At 35.3% G+C, this 16,569-nt stretch overlaps 1 protein-coding gene across 1 annotated transcript; it reads left to right on the forward strand.

The window, feature by feature from the left end:
- Positions 1–267: 267 nt before the first annotated feature.
- Positions 268–10,651, forward strand: SIFa (neuropeptide SIFamide). The gene is made up of 3 exons (XM_090163601.1): positions 268–626; positions 8,442–8,620; positions 10,313–10,651. Exons 2-3 carry the CDS (start codon positions 8,467–8,469, stop codon positions 10,423–10,425), a joined length of 267 nt encoding a protein of 88 aa, XP_090019727.1. The 5' UTR covers positions 268–626; positions 8,442–8,466; the 3' UTR covers positions 10,426–10,651.
- The last annotated feature ends 5,918 nt before the right edge of the window (positions 10,652–16,569 follow it).

Raw genomic sequence — 16,569 nt, forward strand, 5'->3', positions numbered from 1 at the left:
AGTCGAAGATCTCGTTTGAAGATTCGCTTCGCTCTCCGCGAAACTTCGGAACGTAGCGATTTAACGTAGAATCTTAAATGGTTGGAAACCCCCCGTTCGAAACTTTCGTCAAACGGCTCTCGTAAGATTTAGTGGGCGTCGGTTGGGAAGGCGGGACCCCCGAAACGCGAAGAGAGGGGCGGACGCCCAGACGAGATATTTAAAGACAAACCCCTCTCCGGAAACGGTCTCAAAACTGCTAGAACCAAATCCTCCGCGACTCTTTTCTAAATACAGCGCTACTTACTTTCTGAAACTATTTTCATCGCCGCAATAATATAAGTTCTCCTTCGAAATTTACATCTCCAAATTTACGCTCCGGTCGACTTATTTAACCGCGATAAATCTTAGCATCGGTTCCCTCGCTCGCGGCTCTTAAGAAATAATATTATTCGCATTTGGTAGCGCCCCCTGCCGTATTGAAAGCGCGCGAAAGTATTCAGAGAAGAAGAGAGAGTCCAAGTTTGTCTCGCCGCGACTCTGCCATTTCTCAAGCTCACCGATACAAGACCGAAAGGACACTTTTGACTCTCTCAACTACCCCCAGTTTCGAACTTTCGAAAAGCGTATACTCTCTCGCTAATACGGTAAGATGACATTTTATTTTCTCATTTAGTTCATTAGTAAATATATTCGTTCTCATATTATAATTTTTATATCACTATTTTGCGGTTTCAAACTAGAGGAACTTCGGTAAAAAGTCTTAAAATTAATACTATTTACCCTAAGTAAGCGAATAATTCGATGTCTTTTAAAATTAATAATAGTGCTTAATTTGCCATTAAATTTAGTTTTTTTATAAACGTAATTCTTTTTGCCGCAAAGAATTTTTGAACGTTATAAATTTCAAATTCAAACTTTTCATCAAAATTTATTAAATGGCACGATCTGAATTCATTCAATTTCACGATATAAACTAGTTTAATTTCACGATATACACTAGTTCAATTTCACGATATAAACTAGTTCAATTTCACGATATAAACTAGTTTAATTTCACGATATAAACTAGTTTAATTTCACGATATAAACTAGCTCAATTTCATTATATAATTAATTCAATCACGAAATCCAAATTAATTCCATTCCACGATCTAAACTAGTTCAATTTCACGATATAAACTAGTTCAATTTCACGATATAAACTAGTTTAATTTCACAATGTAAACTAGCTCAATTTCATTATATAATTCATTCTATCACGAAATCCAAATTAATTCCATTCCACGATCTAAACTAGTTCAATTTCATTATATAAGTTCATTCCATCACGAAATCCAAATTTATTCCATTCCACGATCTAAATTCTTTCAATCACGAGACCTAAATTAATTCTATATCACGATCTAACTTCATTCAATCACCAAATCTAAATTAATTAAATTTCACGACCTAAATTTCTTCAATCACGAAATCCAAAATAACTCCATTCCATGATCTAAATTCCTTCAATCATGAATACCAAATTAATTCCATCCCACGATCTAAATTTATTCAAGCATGAAATCTAAATTAATTCCATTCTAAGATCTAAATTCATTCAAGCACGAAATCCAAATTAATTCCATTCCACGATCTAAATTCTTTCAATCACCAAATCCAAATTAATTCCATTCCACGATCTAAATTCCTTCAATCACGAAATCCAAATTAACTCCATTCCATGATCTAAATTCCTTCAATCACGAATACCAAATTAATTCCATCCCACGATCTAAATTTATTCAAGCATGAAATCCAAATTAATTCCATTCTAAGATCTAAATTCATTCAAGCACGAAATCCAAATTAATTAAAATCTAAATTTATGCTATCTACAAATTTAAATTAATGTTATCTAGAAATCTTAATTAATGCTACCTTGAAATATAAATTAATGCTACCTTGAAATATAAATTAATGCTATCTTGAAATCTAAAATAATTATATTTCACGATAAACTTACAAAATAAAATATCAAAGGGACTGATACTTCATGGTTTTAAAATATTTATTTTCTTGGAGCTTTCGGACCGAGGTCCTTCGTCAGCCATTAACTCATTACTAATTTAGTAATGAGTTAACGGATGACGAAGGACCTCGGTCCGAAAGCTCCAAGAAAATAAATATTTTAAAACCATGAAGTATCAGTCCCTTTGATATTTTATTTTGTAAGTTTAAATTAACCAGGGATCAGAAATTAAACATTTATAATTATATTTCACGATCTTAATTTATTAAATCACAAGATATAATTATATTAAATCTCACTATCTAAATTTATTCAATCACAAGATATAATTTTATGAAATCATACGAATTAAATTAATGCTATCTTGAAATCTAAATTAATTAATCTCATGATTTAAATTAATGCTATCTTGAAATCTAAATTAATTAATCTCACGATTTAAATTAATGCTATCTTGAAATCTAAATTAATTAATCTCACGATTTAAATTAATGCTATCTTGAAATTTAAATTAATTAATGTCAAGATTTAAGTTAGTTTTGTATCAAGATCTAAGTTAGTTTTGTATCAATATCTAAATTAATTTTGTCTCAAGATCTAAAATTTTTACAATCTCAAGATCTAAAATTTTGTCAATCTGAAGATATAAATTAATTTTATCTCAAGATCTAAAATTTTGACAATCTCAAGATCTAAAATTTTGCCAATCTGAAGATATAAATTAATTTTATCTCAAGATCTAAGTTAGTTTTGACTCAAGATCAAAATTAACATAATCTTGAAATAATCAATTAATTTAATTTTGAAATGTAAATTAATTTCATATCAAGATATAAAAATAATTAATTATAGAAATCGAAATTAATTCTACCTCAAGATCTAAAATTCATTCTATCTCAAGATCTAAAATTCATTCTATCTCAAGATATAAAATTCATTCTATCTCAAGATCTAAAATTCATTCTATCTCAAGATCCAAAATTCATTCTATCTCTAGATCTAAAATTAATTCTATCTCTAGATCTAAAATTCATTAAATCTTCAGATCTAAAGTTAATTCTATCTCAAGATCTAAAATTCATTCTATCTTCAGATCTAAAGTTAATTCTATCTCAAGATTTAAAATTCAATCTATCTCCAGCTCTAAAGTTAATTATATCTCAAGATTTAAAATAATTTTATCTCAAGATCTAAAATTCATTATCTCAAAATCTAAAATTCATTATCTCAAGATCTAAAATTCATTATCTCTAGAAACCTAAATTCATTCTATGTCAAGATCTAAATTTCATTAACTCTAGAAACCTAAATTCTTTCTATCTTGATATCTAAAATTCATTATATCTCCAGATTTAAAATTAACGTTATCTCACGTTCTAACTTCATTAACTCTAGACACCTAAATAAATTCTGTCTTGAAGTATAAAAAAATGAATTATCGAAATGTAGTATTCATTAGTTCTGGAAATGTAGTATTCATTAATTATCGAAATGTAGTATTCATTAGTTCTCGAAATGTAGTATTCATTAATTATCGAAATGTAGTATTCATTAGTTCTCGAAATGTAGTATTCATTAGTTCTCGAAATGTAGTATTCATTAGTTTTCGAAGTGTAGTATTCATTAGTTCTCGAAATGTAGTATTCATTAGTTCTCGAAATGTAGTATTCATTAGTTCTCGAAACGTAGTATTCATTAATTCTCGAAATGTAGTATTCATTAGTTTTCGAAATGTAGTATTTATTAGTTCTCGAAATGTAGTATTCATTAGTTTTCGAAATGTAGTATTTATTAGTTCTCGAAATGTAGTATTCATTAGTTCTCGAAATGTAGTATTCATTAATTCTCGAAATGTAGTATTCATTAGTTCTCGAAATGTAGTATTCATTAGTTCTCGAAATGTAGTATTCATGAATTCTCCAAATCTAAATTCATTTTGTCTCGAAATGTAAAATTCATGAATTCTCCAAATCTAAATTCATTTGGTCTCTATAGAGTTAAATTCATTCATAATTAGCTAAGGGCATTGATATATAAACTGCCGGACTAATTCACCCAAAAGGCTCCAAATATGCCATCCAAAACGAACCATGTCCAAATATATAACAATTTACGTAAAACATTTGGTACAAGAAAAGTTTTGTTATTTGTATAATGGCTACGTTTCAAAATGCTAAAGAACACTTTCAAAACTCAATTCTTACAAATATTGGAAAGCAGATAGCGGATGTTCAAATCATTTCTAAGAATTCAAATTAAAAATATACGCTAATTTTACTTCGCCACTTTCGCGTGACGTCATCATCTTTATATAATGGTAACTTAGGGCGTGTCCGAATTCTTAGTCGGCTTGCAAGTCGGCCTGAAAGACAATTACATTTTCAAGCCGTCTGAGAATTCGGAAAGTCGCTTAGTCTGCTCTAAATCTCGAATTGTTGAATTTAGCCAAGAATTAGACAGCATCCGATCAATGCTGTCGAAAATTGAGTCGACTTGGAAGCCGACGAAAAGAATTCGGACGCATCTAGAATTTAGCCAATTCCGTATCCGCCAAGATTTTGCCATTAGCCAAAGTATTCGGACACGGCTTTAAAGTCCCTTTACGTCATGCCCACCATCTAGATAAAATACTTCCCGAACGCATACGCGCCCGCTCTGTCAAAGCAGCAAATATTAATAAGGGGAGGCTGGTATATAAAGTTTTCTAAAGACTGAAAATCTTAACTGCGAAAAGGCTCTCGGAGCACTTAAAATGAAGTCACTTATTGGAAATCAGAAATCGAAATATTGGTACGTTATTAAAATAGGAGACCGGTATATTCTAAATCACCTGACTTGGACGATTATTAATTAATAATAACACTATTTGACAATACGCTCGAATTAACTGTCGCGCCACGTTTCGTGACACTTCTACGTTTAGTGACACTTCTACGTTTAATTAATACTTCAAAAATAGGTGACGCGCAACCCCCTCTATCCCCCCCTCAAGTTTATGAGATCAGACCTTGTTTCTGTCGCGGATGCCAAAGGTATTAAATAGCGCTGCTGTCGCGAGATTGGTAGATTTCAATAGGACGCGTCTCCCTTTATAATATTTAAAAACCATCAAAATGAATGGCTAAACAACAGGAAATACGTTGAAGTATAATCTTCATGACGTTTGTAAATACCTCAAGCTCAAATCAATAGTGTGTTTATTTCTATTTAGCTAGAATTACTACTCTCACGCTCTAGCAGTAAGATCCTTCCCCCTAAAAAAACAAATCGGGCCATTGGGGCAGCCGCATACGCCGGATTAAGACTTTATGGGGCCCTAGGCCCAAGTTAAATTTGGTGCCCCCTTTCAATAGCGAGCTAGGCGCTTCCTCAATTTATAATTGAGAAATGGAAGGAAAATTCATTTTGCTGCTAGATTTAGTCGTCAGTGGCTAGACGGCAGTCCGTCAGAGAATGTGCCAATCAAACGTTTTTGGTTCATAGGGGTGGACGCATTTACTAAAATTACTCCGGAAAATATTTTGTGAAAAGCAAATGATTAAAGTTTTGTACTTTTATTTTTTTCGAACCCTCTTGGTGCCCCTTGTAGGCTTGGTGCCCTAGGCCCAGGCCTATTCGGCCTATTGGTTAATCCGGCCCTGACAATAGCTATTTAAAGGGGAACGGTCAAGCTTTAACCAGTTAGATAGCCCTATAGCCCATTAAAAACTCAAATTTATGGCGAAAACCGCATCAAAAAATATTGAGTGGTTAATTTTTAATAAAATAAAGAAATTTCGGGAAATCGAAAAGCGCGCGTCCGCCGCGACACCTGGTGAGAAGTCGGTGAGACAGAAAAACCACGTAAAAGCGCGCACTGCTGAAGACGTGAAAAATTTGTTTTGCACGCGCGGCGCGTTCCAGTTATATTAAGCCTAAATTGCGCGATTTTAAAAGATAGGATAGTTCGCAAATCGCTCATACGGGGTTAGGGGCGCTGGCGGCAGCCCCTAAGATGGCGGCGAAAATTCACCTTTTTGGGCGAAAAGCTATTTTTTCAAGACAAAAAAAAGGTACGTGTTAGTATATTGAACGTCTTGTTAATCTTTTGATACGGAAATAAGGCCATATTTGGAAAAGCTTGGCCGTTCCCCTTTAAGGCGTGCTTCGTACTTTCAAAACACTAGGCGCAAATCCTGTAAATGAACTTCTTCCTGAAGGGACATTTTCGGGGAGAACCCGTAGCCAGCCCGCTCTGCGTGACACAGTGGAAGACATTCGGCCAGTGGCGTAGCTAGCATTGGTGGCACCCGGTTGCAGATATCAGGGTGTGCTACTTACTAGTCAAAACGTGTACAAAAGTTTTTTTTCGAATTTCTCTAGTATGTGTAAGTTTATATTTTTTTCACGGTCGGGTGTCACCCCCAAAACGGCCCCAAACGGGTAGCCCCAAGCTACGCCACTGCATTCGGCATGTTCTGGTTGAATGTCCGAGATTTGAAGATGTCCGCGAGTCTTGCGTGGGACGAAAATAATTTTGAGCCGTTGAGATGGCCAAAATGCCAAACGATAACCCACTTGCAAATGTTATCCTTTTTGGATTAACTGTTCATATTGTAATTAGTCTAGTTTTCTACAAATATTGTTCTTCATTTTTTGTTTTGATTTTGGTTTTCTATTTTGGTTTATATTCAATTTTTTGCCGAACTTATATAATTTTTTTTTGAACGATTGCAAATGTACGGCACCATAAGTTAATGATACCTCTAAGTAGACAAATGGCTATGCTGCCTATGGCGGATATGCTTGTCCAAATCGACCTATGTCTCTCCGTACTGCGTATCAAAGTAGCCTTAACATACACTTGGAACTGCCGAAGGTGACGTTTCTTTAATCCCGTTTGGTGCAAGGCTAGCTTGAACTTCCCCAAAAGAGATAAATTTCGGTATTCCCTTAGAAAATTCGTTCACCCCATAGTGCCGCTTGTAAGAACCTTGCACCCCACCATGCCCCCACAGAGGCAAAAGAGCGTTTTTTTGCTATTGGTTTATTTCTCTCAGACCAATATAGTTTCATTCTCGACCGCACAGCGGCGCTGGGTCCGAGATATTTTTAAATCTTTCATTTTCGCGGGAATCGGAGAGATAAGATTTGACGTCACATTTTCTGGACAAAGATTCCACCTTGAAAGGGCTTATTTGTCTACTTAGAGGTATCGTTAACTTATGACGGCACTCAAGGTTTCCTCCCTGATTTAAAAGGGATTTGTTTATAACAAAGACTAAATAAATATTCATTCATACATTCGAAGCGTATGGAACACTTTTTAGGCCAGATTTATGTTTTGTCCAACTATGAATATATATTTAATGGGGCTGTGTGATTAGTGGTTTTAGGCAATCGAGTCGGTTATCGAGTATCAATTTTTTTTCATCGATTATTCGAGTCGAGTAATATTGAAGTCGAGTCGAGTAATCGAGTACTTGATTAATGGGAAATTTTCTGTTATTCTAGTCGAGTAACTAAAGATACCTCAAGTAAAATTTAACGAGTCGGGTTATCGAGTACTTGATTAGGAGCTGGTTTTATTGAAGTAATTATTAAATTAAATTTAAAAGGAGTATAAAGTAACTTTCAATGCTGAAAAATATTCCTTTAATTTAAATGAACCACAGTTTCCACAACTTTGTAGGTACCGTTTATTGCCCCCAAAAATTTGTAAAACCCCTCTTTGAACTTTGAAGCAACGAGGATAGAAAAAAAACAAATACTCGACAAGTTTAAAGAGCAGCTTATTCGAGTAATCGGGTTCCTGAATATGCAATTTTTGGTACTCGGTAATCGACGAGTATTCTCCAATTACTTATTCAAGGTTGAGTTCGAGTACTCGACCTCAAAAAAGGCCGAATACTCGATATGACGTTCGAGTACTCACTCAGCCCTAATATTTTACATAGAGAGAATAACTTTGTTGAAACTATTTTTAGTCTGACAATATGCTCCTCTCCTTTTTTGTGACGCTTGTGACATGTTATCATTCCCCTTTCCTAAGCCGGGGAGAAACTAGACATAGTTCATTCTCTCTAGCTACAAATAAATGCATCCTTGGTCCAACTAAATATTTGTATATTATTTTTATTTTCGACATAAAAGATAACGATAAACTTTTTTTCTTGGCCCGAGTAAAAGTGAAATTTTTAGAGCGTGCAAATAAATGTAGCTTCGCGTTACAATGACGACAAAAAGAGTGACAAATGATGATATTATTTCGCTTATTTTGTTGTTGTATCCGACATTGCACGAAAGAGAAGAAAAAAAACATAACATTGGTCAAAACAAACCTAAATATTTTGAAAAACAAAATACTGGCCTTAATTGCTTACATTTAATAACGGGCACCATTGTCTGAAAAATAAGGGAAATTTAGCGAAAATTTGAGAAGCTTATAAAATGTTTTTTTTTCTTTCTGTAGGGTGAAACGTTTTGAGCTTATCAAAATGAACTGGACAAACTCTTCAGTCTGTTTTCTATTGTGTATACTGATCTGCGCTCTAACATTCACTCCGAGCAACGCGTATGGAAATAGAAAACCACCCTTCAACGGAAGCATCTTTGGTAAAAGAGCCAGAGCCTCCACCGGAAGTAGTTCTGGTAAGACATACTCGGAACTGCTGAGCTACCACAATTCCTTTTTAAGACAAAATAATTTGAAAGGCAAATTTTGAAAAGAAAGGAAAACTTTTATTATTATAATTATAATATATTTGGACGAAAGGAAGATTTTATCTAACTCGATGTTAAATTTCCATATTTTCGGTTAATTCGTCATGTAACTAGTCCTTAAAATTCATATATGAGTAAAATATTTTTAACAATAGCCACGCAAATGCGCTATATACAACCAAAAAGACAGAAATTCTTAGTATGTAATTTTGTTGTTCTTTCTCCGAAACTTAAATAGTATCTAGGAAAACTGCCATAGATGACACCACAATATATAATAATAATATAATACGAAACTTAACAATAATACACATCATATATTGAAGATATCCCAATCAGCAGTTTCATTCCCTATTTTGAAATTAGTCATGAAATACTGATCGGGGCGATCTCGTTAAGGTTTTAAGCTACAAATGGAATTCAAAATACTGATCGGGGCGATCTCGTTAAGGCCTTAAGCTACAAATGGAATTCGAAATGCTGATCGGGGCGATCTCGTTAAGGCCTTAAGCTACAAATGGAATTCGAAATGCTGATCGGGGCGATCTCGTTAAAGCCTTAAGCTACAAATGGAATTCGAAATGCTGATCGGGGCGATCTCGTTAAGGCCTTAAGCTACAAATGGAATTCAAAATGCTGATCGGGGCGATCTCCTTAAGGCCTTAAGCTACAAATGGAATTCGAAATGCTGATCGGGGCGATCTCGTTAAGGCCTTAAGCTACAAATGGAATTCGAAATGCTGATCGGGACGATCTCGTTAAGGCCTTAAGCTACAAATGGAATTCGAAATGCTGATCGGGCGATCTCGTTAAGGCCTTAAGCTACAAATGGAATTCGAAATGCTGATCGGGGCGATCTCCTTAAGGCTTTAAGCTTCAAATTGGACATGAAATGTTGTTGATTTAGTTAGCACTCTTGAGAAGCAAATGAAACCTGAAATGTTGTTCGAGATGATTTAGTTAGCGCTCTATTGTAGCAAATGGAAAATGAAATGCGGATCGGAGTATGGGTGCCCGCAGATATTTTTCTTCGGGGGTCAAGTTTCCTTCATAACTTTATTATTATGCCTCCCACCCTTTAATGAGCTATGAATACCCTATAGGGTATTCATAGCTCATTAAAGGGTGGGAGGCATTTGCTCCCGTGGATCGGGCTAATCTCGTTAGGGTCTATAACAAAAAATGGAACAAAAAATGCTTACCCTTGTAATTGTTAGCCATCTCGAGCAGCGAATGGAAAAAGCTTTAAAGATCCACAGAATCATTTGAAATATTTATCCCGAATTTCAATTAGCTCTTCCCCTTCGTACCTCGTAGTAGCAAGTAAGACCAATCATATTCTTAAATTTTTCCAACCCTATTTTTTTTAAACTAGTTAAATTCAAACGATTCTGTGGCCCTTTAAGTAATGTAGCATAAAATAAACATATCGGTAGTGACCCTTTAAGTAATGTAGCATAAAATAAACATATCGCTAGTTGCGCTTTAAGTAATGTAGCATAAAATAAACATATTGGTAGTGACCCTTTAAGTAATGTAGTATAAAATAAACAAATCGGTAGTGGCCCTTTAAGTAATTTAGCATAAAATAAACATTAAAGGTAATTTTTATATTTTAAGAAATGGACAACTCACCCTCGTCATCGGTGGACGTGAAACTCGCCGTCTGCGAAGTTGCTTGGGAAACATGCTCTCGCTGGTTCCCTACTGGAGACTTAACTAGGAGAAAGTAATTAGAACATCCCTGACGTTAACCACACGCTGTCTTAACAGGTTTTTGAGTTAAGAAACCGAGATGCCAAACCAACAAAAATTTCAATTTTAATTTCATTTTTATTTCTTTCATTGTATAATTGCAAATATTTAAAAAATGAAAAATAGATTTGCCAAATAATTTACTTCAAAGGAATATATGAAAGAAGGTGGTCACTAATAACATTGTAACAATAAATCAAATGAAAAAGCAAAATACGCGGGAAAATCCGCTTCGAGTCTATTTTGTTAAAAATTAAATGGTTTGAAAAATACACTGATTAATATTTATTAACTATTAATTATTTTATTAATATTTCGCGTACATTGTTTGACTAAAATTCGAGTGTCTTTACATATTTAAGACATCGCTAACATATCAATTTTACGCAATATTCAGGCAGATTACTTAAGCATCAAAAAGCATCCTTTTCTCGAGCATAAATTTTTAATTTTTATTTTCTGCTACTTAAAGGCCTAATACGAATTGGCATACTTCCAGGGTTGGCAAAAATCCGGCTTTTTTTTAATTTAAAAATCCAGTATGGTTAAAACCGGTTAAAAATATTAATAAAAAATGCTCAAATTGCTTATATCTAGCCCTCATTTCTCAAATTGCCCGATTTCAAAATTACGTTTTTGCGAGTGACAGTACCTTTAGATTTTGAGGTATAGCAGACTTATTTACCCGCTTTTATAATACCCTAACATGGCATCGTATTTTCAATGAATTTGAAGATCCCCTAATAGAGCGTTCTATAAAATCGGTGTGGTGTGCTTTCCCCCTTTTGAGTTCGGAGGAGGTGAAAGTTTGGACACTTTTTCGTGTGATGTGAGAGAAAAATATTTATCCTGCAAACCCGTAAGAAATTGAGAGCAGTCGATTTTTAGGAGTAGCGTAGTTGCTAGCCTAGGCTTCACTAATTTCCGGCTTTCCGCGCCGATTTTATTATTTTCAATTATTTCTGTAATAAATGTATGATGGCAAATAAGCAAAATACTAGTCCCAAATCCACGGGTTTAAAAATAAACTTAGATCATGAAAATATTCTTAACCCCAAACATACTTCAACACCTAGGGTCCCTCCATGGACTAATTAACATGGTCCCTCCTACAACTCATTAAAAAAGTCTCTAAAATATTGATATAAAGACAGGACATAAGCCGATTTCTCTTAAACCAAAGAATAATAAAAAGTTGTTAGTCCTGCTGAACTAGCTTTATAGTCTGTATGACAAGTTTGGCCGGTTTTGGTCCGATTTTATAGAACGCTCTATTGCTTATATCTAGCTCTCATTACTTGCGACAAAAAGTGAAGGTTAAGTTTTAGTTTTTTCAATATTTCTAATTAATTTCTCAATTTTTTTTAATAAAAAAGTGGTTTTAACTATGGATTTTATTCGGTGGTTAAAACCAGTTAACCCAGGGTGGTTTAAAACAGTCTGGCTGGCTCTTGCCCACCCTGCATACTCTACAGTAGAATTAAACCCGCTCTAGAAAACAGTGTAGGAGTGAAGACAGTTTTAATAATAAAATAATAATAATAATCAGCTAGCAAGGCACCACCTTAGGCCTAAGTCATCGAGCGACTTTTAAAGCCTTTTAATTCAGGTGGCCGGGTTACAATGCGTAGGAGGGTGGTATTCAGATAATTCTCAAAGACGGCCGGCTAATCGTTTCTGGTAATTAAGAACTTAACAAATAAAAGTTAGCGCAAGGTGGATGTAAACAGGTATTGAAGCATCCTACCTGGACACTCCAAATGTTTCGAGAATTAAAACTAGAGAAACAGCGGCTGACGTGACCAAACGCAAACATTTGCTTAGACTAAGCCACTCACTCGAACCCATTACAAAGTTTGTGAAAAGTTTCGTAATTAAAGTTTCTGTTACTTCCCAGTAATCGTTAATGATAAGGTTTTCTAAACCTGAAAATTTTATTCGAATTAGAATAAGATGGAAAAGTGTTCTTTCATTTTTAAAATTGACAAAATCTAAATACGCTATAAATTTCAAATATATTTCTACTTGAGAGCAGAAATCAAGTAAGTCGAGATACGTTACTTTTCAAAAGAATTTTTAAAAAAGAATCCTCGATTTTTTTTGGATTAAACTTTTCAATGTAGCTTTAGCGATATTTTTAGTACATAATTATTATAGATTAACTAAAAACTTATTTTCCCAAAACGATATATTTTTACTTGATTTACCTTTCTTTCTTCTTACATAGATTAATTGTGCTTTAAATAAAAATTATTATTCACTGCGATTTACATAGATCTACATAATATTTCCTAAATCGTTCACTTTTGGTCCTAACCGAATGTTATAGAAAATATTAGGATTTTCTAGTGTTGTAAGAAAATTTTCCGGAAAATGACCGAGGCCTCTTTTCCGGAAAATTTTCCGTATTTAAACTGATTAACAATGTAACACTATTAATGTTTTGTCGTATGTTTACTGATATCAGACATTTTCTATCCATAAAAAGTTAAAAACATTAAAAACCCTTAAAAAGTAATATATGTTTGAATTTTTAATTTTTCCGATTTGCGGAAAATTTTCCACAATTCGGAAAATTTTCCGGAAACTTTTCTGGAAATGTTTCTGCATTTTATTTTTCCGGAAAATTAACAACCCTAGGATTTTCCAAAAACTTCCTTAGCCATAGGTTAAAATGTTCTTTATACAAGGTGTTTCAATTTTCTCGATCAGGCCATTTTTATCAGAAACTATTAATTCTTGAAATTATAAATATTTAGAGTATATTTATTAATGAAGGAACTCTTTAATTTGTAAATTTCAGAAAAATCGGAAACCATTTCTTAGTTTATTTATTTTTTTCTCTTGTAGATAAAAAGTTTCAATGAGCAAGTTGTAGATTATACTATAAAACTTACAATTACAATTGTTTCTGTTTAAATAGACTTATTTTTCACTGAGGTTTAAGGTCGTGGACCAAAACAAGTTGAATCTACCCAAATTAAAGTTTTGTGGTAAAAATATACAGGGTGGTTTTTATTACTCGAAAAAGTGATTTTTTTCAAAACTATGTTTTCTAGAAAGTTGAAATTTGTACGTGCCGGGGGACACTTTCTACCAAAATTGCATCTAAATCGAAAAATAGTTTAACGTTTTTTGAAAATTTAAATTTTAACCGCTAGGTGCTATAAGAAAATTGTCAAGGAGAAAATTGTAGAGCGTCACCGAAAACGTACAACTAGCGTTGGCACGAAAAAAATAGACGTCTTTTTCACTGAAAAAATACGACTTGAAAAAGTGACAAGTTGGGCAAGCTAAAATAACTTTTTTTGAATTCCATTGGAACAGTAGTGTAACTTTATGAAAGTCAGAAATTTGTTAATAAGGTGTTTAATGCAATAAACACCGCTGAAAAATTGAGGAGACAATGGTGAAGAAGGTATTACACGATTTAAATTCGTACGATAAAAAATGCGAATTTTTTGAAAAAACAAAGAGATATTTTATTTATCTACTTGCAAACAAAATTTATAAGTACGTTTCGAAAATACCACCTTCGGCGCGAACAATCATATTGTCGAAGGCGGCTTGAATCATTTCCGGGGTTACTTCCCGGCAAGCGCTTACAATTGGTTGACGCAGCTCTTCAAGGGTCTCAACCGGAGTGGCGTACACCTTGTCCCAGACGAAGCCCCAAAGAAAGAAATCCAACGGAGTCAGATTGGGCGACCTTGCTGGCCAGTGTACGGGACCGTTTCTCCCTATCCATCGTTGTGGAAATTCGTTGTTTAGGTAATCTCTCACGACTCTGTGGTAATGAGGCGGGGCACCATCTTGCTGAAACTCCAGTCTTGCTCGTTGCGCCAACGGCAGTTCTCATGGTCTTTCCTTTAATGTTAAGAAGTGTGCTGTCCTCCACCTAGGCCGTAAGAACACAAACTTCAGGTATTACATTAAGGGTGTCCCACTGACCCACTCTCTTCTTCCCACTCTGAGATGGACTTAGATATTATTGTCAATCCGTGCCTCAAATTCTCTACGCACACTAATAAGGTTACCAAACGTCTATCGACTATTACCGGGCTCATTCGCCATTTCGCCATAATTTAAACTTTCGTTAACCTCGTTTGATTAAGCAGCTTCACAATTCCCAGGCGCTCCCTATTCCTGATTGTTGTTCCCCTATTTGGAGTCTTTTGGACTCCGCATTTAACTACGGACCTATCTGCCCTACCAAAGTCACAGAATCGCATAACTAAACTTATTACGAAGTTGCAAAATTTAAAATCCCTTGGTATTCAGCCTGTTGAATCGCGTCATAAAATCAATAACCTTTGTCGGTTACACAAATTAGTTTACAATAATTTGTATTTCAAGTTAATTTCAAGAATGAATTCAAATTCAAAATTCAAATTAAAATTAAAATTTCTTTATTTTTTTAGGAATACATAAGTTAGTATACACCTAATATGTAGAGAGGGGTAAGGGCTTTAGGGGTGTTTTCTACTCGTTCGAGAAAAAAAAATAAGTCAATAACTTAGCGAATTTGGTGCCACCTATAACTAATTTGCCAAAACACTTGAATATTGCATAGACGTTATAACAGGACCTTTTGTACGAAAATAAATTTTTTGCAATATTTTTGCGAGTTACATCTCTCTTGTAGACTTTCTTAAATAATTTGTGTTGGCGTATAGTTTGAGTCGGAGTAAAAATGTTTTTCCAAAATGGCGGCCTATGACCTTTTTAGCAGAATAATTCTGGCTAGCAGATGACAAAATACGATTTACACCTTCTTTTAAGAAGAAGTAAAAAGATTAATTCTAAGGCGAATAAAACGTTTTAGGTTAAAAAGAGTACACTTTTACTCCGAGAACAGGTGAAAAGAAACCACCTAGTGAGTTGTGAAAGATTTCTGTAAACCAGTTGAAAGTTATAGCCGAAAATGCAAAAGTCGTCTACTATTTCGGCGCTGATTTGTTGATTCGTAGCTTGCTCGTGGGTGTGGCTTGTGTTCGTTGCCATGGTTAAGACGTCCATGGTGGTCAAGTGATTATTTCGCAGGATCGTGTGGCGTTTTGCCTCGTGATCTGTGACGTGAAATGACTCATGGCGGCCGTTTCAAGCGACGAGCAAGCAACCAATCGGTGTTAGCCGAAAATTAGTCACTAAAACCGGGACGAAATATTTTTAACTTTTTACGCTTTTCCAATTTAACACTAACTGCATTACACCATAAACTATTGGCAGACCTGTCACAGGGCCCAGCGGTCGGGCCTCTTGTTGAACCAGGTGTGCCTACAAAAGGGATCAGGCTGGCTATAAACGACTGATTAGTGACCCGAAGCGTGCTAGTTGGAGAGCCTATTGCGACAGGCTACATACACACACACACACCCCTGCGTCAAGTTTGGAACCAGGTTAGATGGTTCAAAACGGGGATACGCCCCAGGAAGCTCCTCACGCTCCATAATGGTGCTGAAATACTCACGGACCAGAAAAAGGTTGCGGAGTGTTTGGCATCCTCAGCTGGCGCTGACATTCACCCCCCCCCCCTCTGCCGGTGTATGTCCCGGAACCATTACTCGCGCGGTACAATGCCCCTTTCTCGGAAGAGGAACTATATGGGGTCATCTCCGGGTTACGCTCCTGGCGTGGACAACATTTCCAACCTTATTATCAAAAATACTACTCCGGCGTTCCGCACAGCACTTCTGAGTTTCTACTACAGCCCGTGGGAGGCAAGCATTATGCCGTCTAGATGGAAGCACGCCATCTCCATCCGATCTTAAAGCCGGGCAAGTCCTCCACTTCTGCTGATTCATACAGAGACATTTCTCTCCTCCCTAACCTGGGAAAACTTTATGAGAAACTGGTACTTGGCCGTCTGGTCTTGTTCCTGGAGCAAAATCATGTTCTCCCCCAAGACCAATCAGGTTTCCGGAAGGGTTGGGCGGTGACGGATAATGCTTTCCGGTTGACTACGGCGGCTCAGTGCAACCTAGCAATCAACCAACATTGTCTAGCGGTGTTCCAGGATCTAAAAGACGCCTTTGTCCTATGGCGTAAGATGAGGAATAAACTTTCAGCCACTGAAATGCAAATACATGGTTCTATCTAAGGTCAAACAGATTCCGGACACT

Source organism: Leiobunum rupestre, chromosome 11 (genome assembly GCF_980474605.1).
Source record: "Leiobunum rupestre chromosome 11, qqLeiRupe1.1.hap1, whole genome shotgun sequence".
Lineage (NCBI taxonomy): Eukaryota > Metazoa > Arthropoda > Arachnida > Opiliones > Sclerosomatidae > Leiobunum > Leiobunum rupestre.

Excerpts from the sequence above, each read along its gene's own strand:
- SIFa (XM_090163601.1), top strand. The coding sequence starts at position 8,467 with ATGAACTGGACAAACTCTTCAGTCTGTTTTCTATTGTGTATACTGATC. Across the intron at positions 8,621-10,312 it reads CTCCACCGGAAGTAGTTCTG|AAATGGACAACTCACCCTCG; the intron begins GTAAGACATACT and ends TTATATTTTAAG.